Genomic DNA, 9,425 nt, shown 5'->3' with positions numbered 1-9,425 from the left:
GTTTCCGATGGTCGTCCGATCTACAGTCCAGAAAACGGTGAAAGGCGCGCTTTGCAAGTTGCGTACATGCTGTGTTTTAGACAGCAAGTTGTGGTACAGTGAAGCATTATAAATGGCGTCATGTTACACGTTGAAATGCAGACGAGCATGCGGTAGTCGTCTGAGGTTGTATGTAATGTCAAATGTAGCATCGTGCGAGGTGAAATCAGATATTGAGCTTCACAACTACGTCTGTTTACTCATTCATGAAATCTAAAGGAGCAAACTATGCTATAGCTAATGCGTGGTCTTCCAAATAATGTAACATTTTCGAGAGGGAAGCAAATTGTTACGGTTGCAAATATTCAGTTCTCCTAAACCAGCCGTTCACCCCTGCCTTTGCAAGCGATTACATCTACAGAAGTCGATGGTCACAGCTTATTCAGCTTATCAGGTATGTACAGAAACAGTACAGTTTTTCGCTTGGAATGTTGGAAGGGATGGAACAATAGACGGTCCCAAGTTGGGACGTAAGATGTGCACAATATTATGCGCGCGATTTTACATTTTTTCGGGACAGTTATATAACACATTTTTACGGTTACCAATCGTGTACAGTTTACAAAAGTACTCGGGCAGAGAGAGAGAGAGAGAGAGAGAGAGAGAGAGAGAGAGAGAGAGAGAGAGAGAGAGAGAGAGAGAGAGAGAGTGTTTGTCGATCTGGCCATCCCATCCCAAACGATCGATCCAAAAAAAAAAAGAAAGAAAAAAAAGAAAGAAAAAATGATATCTATCGAAGTTGATAACCATGGTCTACGACAAGCACACTTCACTTTATCATACTAAAGGGGACTCATCATCGTGTTTAAGCGAAAAATGTGCATCGATGAATCAAGATTCGTTCAGGGTGCATGCTCAATTAAGTGCGGAGTTTACCTATAGGTACTCATTACCTGGTGGAACGCACGGTTAACAGGGACCTTCGGGCTCGCATCTTGTGTGCATTTGACGTGACCGCGGAAAAGTGCAGTGTTCCCCTTTCGGAGTTGCATGTTTTCTGAGTAGGAGGGCCCGTTCTCTCTTGTTTTAATATCTTACCCAAGTCTAATAATTACCGGTAAATCAATTGTGGTCGATGGTAACTATGACCTGGGGAGGATGGGGAGGTGTGGAGTGGGGGGGGGGGGGCTTATGACCCTGGATGACTCGCCTGGGTATGCATGTGAGCGACATCATTGATATTCCCAGACAAGTACTCCGGAACCGCTTAGCATATTCAACAGTGGCGACTGTTGAAAAGAAGATCTAAATTCGTCTGAAGTAAAATGTGCCATAAATAGACCACTAGCAGACCATAACGAAACCACAAAAGCGCCAGTCTCTGCCTCAATGGTAACTGTTATCCCTTTGTCACCAAATCCGATTAGCATGAATTTGCCCCTACCTTCTACTGGATGGGGAGATTATTTTACTTAGTGAAAGAAATGGTATGTGAACAATGTTTTCACCCTCTACGGAAATTCTCCTCTAGTGAGAAAATTCCGATGCCAAATGTCAAAATATCCATCGGCGAATCCTATAATTGTCGATAAGCTTATATATTGTTTATTTGGTGAAATATGCCAGTGACGGGTCCAGATCGATGGTAAATCCCGAAATTGATAAATGCAATAAATAACACCGCAACAGCCTCTAAGAAACTAGAGGAAAGATTTTGAAACCATGCGCGGATGGACAACAATGGAAAGCTTCAAAGGGGTCGCCAAGGATGGCAGGACCAAAGCATTTCCACCTGTTGGGATATCCTAAAGACTGGGCGTTGTTTCCCTAGCGCCGTGTCATTTCAAAAAATGCGCGGGAACTAACACGATCAGATTAATTCAAGAGTCCAACTCATGTGCCGATTTTACAGGATGACGTCGACATCTTCAGATATTTTCCACAATATTGTACCAAAATCCCTTTACCGTGATAGTATATTACAATATCACTCATGACGTACTCAAGAGGTCGATTGGGTGCATTAGCCTTTGGTTTTTTTTCTAACCATTGAATTCAAAGGGCTTTTTTCACATGCCATACTATTTTAGATCTACTATTTGCCCCAGAAATAGACTTTGAGGATATGTGATAGGTAAAATTGAAAATCTTGAAACGTCTTTAGATATTCACAGTTTTAAAATTCCCTTAAATGTCGCAAAAATCCAGTATGATTGTAAAATCAATATGGAACACGATTGGAACTAATTTGAGATAGTTGGATCTTCATATTTTTCAAATTTCTCAAAAGTGTTTGGTGCCATATAGCTGAATGTTGCAATATCACAAATTGCTCATAAAAAACAAGTCTATACCTTACTAGTAAAAAGAAAAGCAGATCAGTTTACATTTGCAGATTAAACCGACATTACACCATCCAATTATCCCAAAGTAGTTCCTATCGTGTTGTGGTTAGCAGTAGTAAGCGTGTACGTGAAAAGAGCTCATATTAATTTTTTAATGAAAAACAAGCTCCATTATAGCTTTTTGCGTATTTTAAAATGATCTGCGAACTGTTTGTAAAATGCAATATTATTCCATTTCTGCCACTAAGAATCAGGTCAAAAATCCTGGTGTTCGGGATCTTGTCAATACGACTTATGTCTTTGTCACTGTTACATGTAAAGTTGTTGACATAATTTTCGTCCGTTTCAGAAGACATGTTTCAACAATAACATTACATATTACTCGCAGTGTATTGTCCTTGGAATACAAATACCTAATACTTTAGAGAAGAGGAGAATTTCTTGAATAAAAATAATATCGAAAGTTAGAGCTAGTAGGCCTAAGGTGAAAATAAAATTTCGCTAGGCCATTTAATTCAGTTTCTCTTTTATTAGCCTTGAGCAGTTTCATGCAAATGACAACTATAGAAGTGTTGTTTTTTTAATCAGTTCTCGGTGTAATTCCATTAGAAGAGTCATGGTTCCTACATAGTCCTTGCTTACATGCTTCACGGGGGTTCGAATGTGTCTTTGTAAGGTCAACTTCAAGAACACACAGACGGTGATTGCCATGGATACCGCGGGAAACATCGAGGTACCCGATTCATGCTCTATACTTCGAACATTTTTTTTGTCATTGCCGCTTGCATCTGAGAAGTAGACCAAAATATTCGGATAACAGCGAATTGTGTTTCCATAATCCCCGAAAAACTGAGAACAAGATGTTGTGGAAAGAAGGTCCCTTGAAATATGCTAGTTTGACTATATCCGCTGTTGCCTAGGTGCCGTATTTCTCTGGAGGCGCTTTTCAGGCCATGACACGCTATTAAGAACCACCTAGGTATCGATTGGAAGAAAACTAAGTCCCTGGCTGGTTTCTTGCGTCTTTGTTTTCAGATCCAGGTGTTTCCATCCGGGAATTTGCCCGGTGGACGAGGAATTCCGCAATGCATGATGGATCACTGGGCATGCGCAAAACGTCCATCTTCAGATGCTCTGCAAACGTGAGTGATATGCGTCAGACAAGGCCACACGCAGAATTACCGTGCATTTTCGAAATAACTGCCAAGTTTTGGTAAAATTTTAGGTGCAATTTTGAGGATTCTCGTGAGCCATTTGCAGCATTCAAGTTTTGGAGTCACAGCAAGCCTCCTTTTTGGAATATCTGAAAATTTTGCTGAGCCCCAACTAGGAAGTGTGTGCGGTGCACTATGTCAGCTCGCGGCGACAGAGATCGCCCACCGCAGGCTGCAGCAAGGCGACGCAAACGTCCTCAACCGCCCATCTACAATGGAGTGTTTAATTCATATGAGGACAAAAACAACGATTTTGTGTGGTAAGTGCCGCTTAATTTTGCCATGGCCAAAAAGACGTTTCCCTACGATGCATTGTAATGTTGCGTTGCATTTTGCCGCACACGCGCATGTAATGTTACACGACAATGTTAGTTGCAAACACAAAGAACCGACAGCCGCTTTCAAACATTCTCTTCCGGTGTTTTCTATTGCGCAAATGGTGATATTGTCTTCTTGCGCATTAACCTCCATTGGTTTGTGCATACTCCAATGTGCACACTCCAGAGCCAGTTCTGGTCCCCACTGTGGCACTGTCTCAGGTCTGCAGCCAGTAGGTTGTCAGCGGCGCACTATTGCCCCGATTGCTCGCTAGAGACCAGGCTTACCTCGTTCGAAGGGCTTGACCTATTGTCATGTCGCACTGCGACCTCTCACGGCCTGCCACTGCCTCTTTGAACGTTTTCCGCTGATATCTTCATTGCAAAGCCTTGAAAACGCTATTAAAGGTCGGTGGAACTGTGCCAGCGATGTTCCCGATGTTGCAGTTTCCGTCGTGTATAAACGCGCAGGACTGCGGTAGACGCTTTTTACAATGTCATCGTTATCTTATTGTGAACACAGGGAGAGGCCTCTGAGGAATGTTATTCCGCATAAAGAGTGTGGGTGTTGCAAATATGATGCTCAAATAGCATGGCACGAAACAATGTTAGGAGTGTTCAGGTGCTTTCCATGGCAGGTTATTGGCCTTACATTACACTTGACACACCAGGTTGTCTGGGAGATACAGGAACTAAATTTATCAAAGAGATGCTTTTGAATGTATATCATTATCAGGGCATCTTATGTGCAATACCCACCAACAAAAGTTGAATCATTGTTTGCCAAGGTAGATATCAAAAAATTATCAAGATATCCATTTCCTTTCTTTTTGATTTCTTTGCGTGGATAAAAATGTGGACAGTTTGTCCATTTGTAAAGACTCTTCTTTCCATTTGCTGGTAGCATGGAGACAGACTCACAATTAGTTACTCAAAATAAAGCAATTCAGAATGGTAAAATGGCAATATGATTTTTACCATGTCAGGGATTACAGTAGCAATTGCTACAAGCAATGTATCATTATTAGGAATTTTATTCGACCAAAATATCCTGCTCCTGTATGCACATGACAATGAGACCCTCTCATGTGAAAAAGTAAAGGTCCTTTCATAATAAGGGGTGAGGGAAGCAAAAGTTAATGTGAACCCCACAGTAGAATGGTTTTCTCAGACCTGTGCATGCTAGAGAAATATGTATAATATCGAAATTTAAAGTTAATCTTCTTTCTTGCAAGTGGTATTTATTTCTATGGTTTGTCTATGCTTGGAGGTAGTACTACCTCCATGGTCTATGGAACCTTGTAGAAAGGGGATTAATACTCTGTTCTTTTCGTAAAGAGACACCCTGATTGCTCCATGTGAGAATACATTTAATGATGGGCAGTTGGCCTATTTAATGTTTATTCCCCACCCTCCCCCCCACAAAAAAATAAAAAAAAATTATCATAATGAAAATAGAGTCAGTGAAAAATAAAAACTATATTAGCAAGGCGGTTTGAATAATTTATTTGATGCTTTTAGCTTGTAAGTGAAGCAAGTTTTCAAGTTATTATCTACCAAGTCCTTGCTAGTTGCAATTAAGTAAAAAATGAATTGTAATGCCCCAGGGGATACTTCTATACTTCTTTTGCTGTGTTTCCTCTGGCTTCTGAAATTTTTTAGTAAATTTACGAATTGGGTATTGAAACTTTTAGTAAATTTTGAAATTCATAAGTAAACTTAACTGTTCGAATACGGAATATCATTCAATCAAATTCAAATTAAGTACAACATGTGCTTAGACAGAACTATTTTGAGGTTTGGGGGCCTTCAGCTCTCAATCAACAAGCTGCTTCCTTGCATTCGTATATTTACGAATCAACAATGAAAAAAATTAGTAAATCATCTAAAAAATTAGTAATTTTACGAATTTTTAGAGTGGCAGAGGAAACACAGTTTTGGTATTGATTTGAATGATTTAATATCTGACCTATACATAATATTCAGCTGGATTAATCATCCAGTGATTTTGAGGAAGTTGATGGTAACCCAGCTAATGCAACCCTGGTAAAAGGTTAACCAGTCTAAGTGAATGGTGAGAAAGTTGTCAATAACCGAATATTCTTTCATAAGTTTGAATTTATCCAACCAGGCCTATTACTACCCATCTGCAGAGACAGTGTGAAGCCTTACTGAGCCAAAACCTAGATGTATTTTCACCTACTTGGCTTGATAAGTTTAACAGGTCTAGATAATGAAAATCATGCTCAGTATCTGTTTTTAGGGGCCTTCAAATGCTAGTCCTTGTTAAAATGTAACAGGAAAAGGGTTAACCTGACATGGGTATACGGGCTTGATAGGATAAGGGATAATTAATGAAATTTAAACTCTTTATACCTATTGCGTGATACATCTGTCAGTTCAGAAGGCAGCTCCTAGACATATTTAGCTTATGTCACTGTCAGTGGCAAACTATGGTTGTTATCCATGTACTTTATTACCTCTACAAATTTTTGTATGCCAACAGTGAATTAGGATAAAAGTAAAAATCTTTTTGCATTCTTAATACGAAATGTGCAAAGTGTTATTTGATAACACGCCAAGGCCCATTAATAAAATATATATCTTTTATAAAGCCAGTAAGTATTATTATCCACCATGTCACTGATACAAAATATAGTAACTATCACGTATAAAAAACCGAAAAAGAGAGAAAACTGTTGTGCATATAAATGAGGACATATGTAAAGAATGCTGGGATTGAATTTTGGAACGAGCCCTCTGTGTCAATAACTAGATGAAAAAAATTGCCAGTTTTCAGCTTGCAAGTGGAAGTTGGGCAATATAGTTTCTCTTGCAACGATAATGATGGCACAATACGTCCCTTGTTAAACACAATAGGGACTTATCATGATAAAAATTGCCAATTATTATGTCCAATATTTTTAAACATTAAACAGAAGATCCTGCAGGGTATCGTGTACATGAACTGTTTTCATCAGAGGGTAAAGTGGGATAAACTGAGCATAGTTGTCATACAAACGTATATAGCAAGTAACAATTCTATTTTATCCTTTACTATTACTAATAAGGAATCAGTACAAATAACATTTCTAATCTAATAACCCATGGCACGACACCATGGACTGAGCCCTATATAATATTATGGAGCTTAATATAGGGAAATTGGAATGAAAATGTTATTAGTTTTTACTCATCTAATGATCTTCCTATTGCCACTTGGCAATGAGCACTTCGGGTTGTCCTTTGTGTCGATGTAATTGTTAATCTTGGTCTTGTAGTCTGTGATTCGTGTTGATTTTACATGTAGGTGGTAATTGTTTCAGTTGTACTAATTATTTGATGGATCCTTGATATTGATATGCATGAATGAAATTGCACATGTACAGTTATTCACTTTTCTCATTTTTTACACCCAATGTGACTTGTCCAGTGTGATACAAATACCATACATATTGAATGAATTTAATCAGAATGTCTTTATGTGTCATTGACCTGCAGTTCATAGAGACTATGTACATGGTAATGATAAAAATATAGGTTGATTAATCTAGCATTGAGACCTGCATGTAGAACAAATTTTATTGACCTCTTTGCATCTTGATAAATTTTCTGGCTTGCAAGTATTTTACCTAATATAGTTCTTAAATTGTTTTTTTTTTTCCTAGTCCAATATGTTTTGACATGATAGAAGAAGCACACATGACAAAATGTGGTCATACGTTTTGGTAAGTATTTGTTTATTTTTTAAATGTTTTGATCTGTGTGGGTTTGGACAAACTGTTCAAAGTTAAACTCTTAGTTTGCCAAAGTAGCAGGGTCAGTCATGCCATCTCACTGTGCTGAGTGCAAATTTTTAGAGTAAGGCTATTACCAATCGTACTTGCTTATCACTATGACAGTTGTGTAAAATGTGTTCTTGGAGTCCTCTAAAGATATAGGTTTTTCTTGACAACATGTATAATCACCTTTTCAATGGTTTTAATCCTATTACTGATCACATTTTTTTAAGTCCCAGAAGTGTCAATGTTTTATTTATTATTGTCATTTCTCATCATTGTACATAACCTCCGCTCATCTGGTATATGTGAAATTATCAGAGATTGAGGAAAGTGGGTCCTGTTGATGTGATATTCAAAAAATAAAATTGTTGTCTTTGAAGTAACTTTAGAGAAACTACGTTTTAGTCTCATCCATGTAAAAATTTGAGTGGGGCATACCATATACAATGCGGAGTCCTGAAAGTAAAAATTGGATCCATTGTCAAGAAAGGTGACTGCTGTCTGCTCTATGTACATTATTTCAATATGTTGTATCACAGAGATGTTTTGTTGCTACCTTGAGACAAGTGACTGGAGAACAAATTTCATCAGTTATGCATATATTGATGCATAGTGGTTTGTAATTGAAGTTTAAATTGTTTTAACTTTACCTTTATAAGCTTTAATAGACAATATTATTGCGTAAAATTTATTGCTTGGTGTACAATATAACATGTTTCCTTGTATGTCTAAATTATCTAAGTACTGTATTTCACAATGGTCATATTGCGAAATCATTGCTCATGAGCTCGTAGCAGTACATGTATGTAGACTTAAAATATTTTATATGCCTACTGGTCCATTTTGTAAACAAAATACCTGTAGAACATTTATTTGTAGTCCATCATTGGAAGTAAGTGAACTAACAAAGGTCAAATGAAAGGTCATTGCTAGCAGCAATGTTTTTTATGTGTGGCAGCGAGTAATCTTAGAACAAGAAAATGAGTTACTGTTATGTCCAGTGTTTAAACAAGATAATGTCATAGTAATGCCTTGATGTCAGTGTCATACTAAAAAAATGAAAATTTTTCCAAATGCCAGATAACTAATACCAAAAAACGTTTTTGCTAAATATGATGGATTTGTACAATTATCTACCCACAAAGTAGAATTCAGTTGTTTTAAACATAAATTGCCTATGCTCATCCATTATTGTTAAAGTTTAAAACTAACCTTTCATTGCCTAGCAACCAGGTTAGTCATACTATTTTCATTTAACTCCACATACGAAGATCATGACTGATGAATTGACATCTTTCACCTTCCACAATTTATCACTCCTTTCCCTGCACAAATTTTTCACACCATTGCAAATCTTCCTTAAGGGTGTGTGTTTGATTTGTGTAATATCTAAAATGCAGATCAGTTGAATGATGTTAATCTGGATTCTGTGATATCACATGACACGGTGTACCACTCTCTTATATGCAAATTACATGACACAGCGTACTGCATAGTCCGTCTAAACCCTGTGAGGTTGCCATTAGAGTCACGTATTTTGACAATCCAGTGTATTTTGATTTGTGAAACGGCAGATGGCACAACTTTGATATTGACTGTTTTTAATTGGATTGGAGTTTGTAGCAGCACTTTACCAGTACATTTCACATGAAATATACTTGTACGTTGATATACAGTCCTTCCATGCAATACCACCTATTAATCAAACCATACAGTTATCTGCTGATCAGGCAAATATATCAAAGAATGGTTTGTTATTTTAGGAGTATTGCACACTAAAATATAAAT

General features: G+C 37.7%; 1 protein-coding gene across 1 annotated transcript in view; it reads left to right on the top strand.

Moving 5' to 3' along the window:
- The first annotated feature begins 3,436 nt into the window (after positions 1–3,436).
- Positions 3,437–9,425, top strand: part of LOC139114627 (E3 ubiquitin-protein ligase COP1-like) — a 30,516-nt gene continuing 24,527 nt past the window's right edge. Inside the window, exons 1-2 of the mRNA XM_070676458.1 lie at positions 3,437–3,798; positions 7,524–7,583. Coding sequence (XP_070532559.1) covers positions 3,674–3,798; positions 7,524–7,583 — 185 coding nt within the window. The 5' untranslated portion in view covers positions 3,437–3,673. The remainder of the gene's footprint in view (positions 3,799–7,523; positions 7,584–9,425) is intronic.

This window comes from Ptychodera flava, chromosome 16, assembly GCF_041260155.1.
Source record: "Ptychodera flava strain L36383 chromosome 16, AS_Pfla_20210202, whole genome shotgun sequence".
Lineage (NCBI taxonomy): Eukaryota > Metazoa > Hemichordata > Enteropneusta > Ptychoderidae > Ptychodera > Ptychodera flava.
Note: the sequence above shows the minus strand (reverse complement) of the source record. Positions and strands in the feature narration are given on the sequence as shown.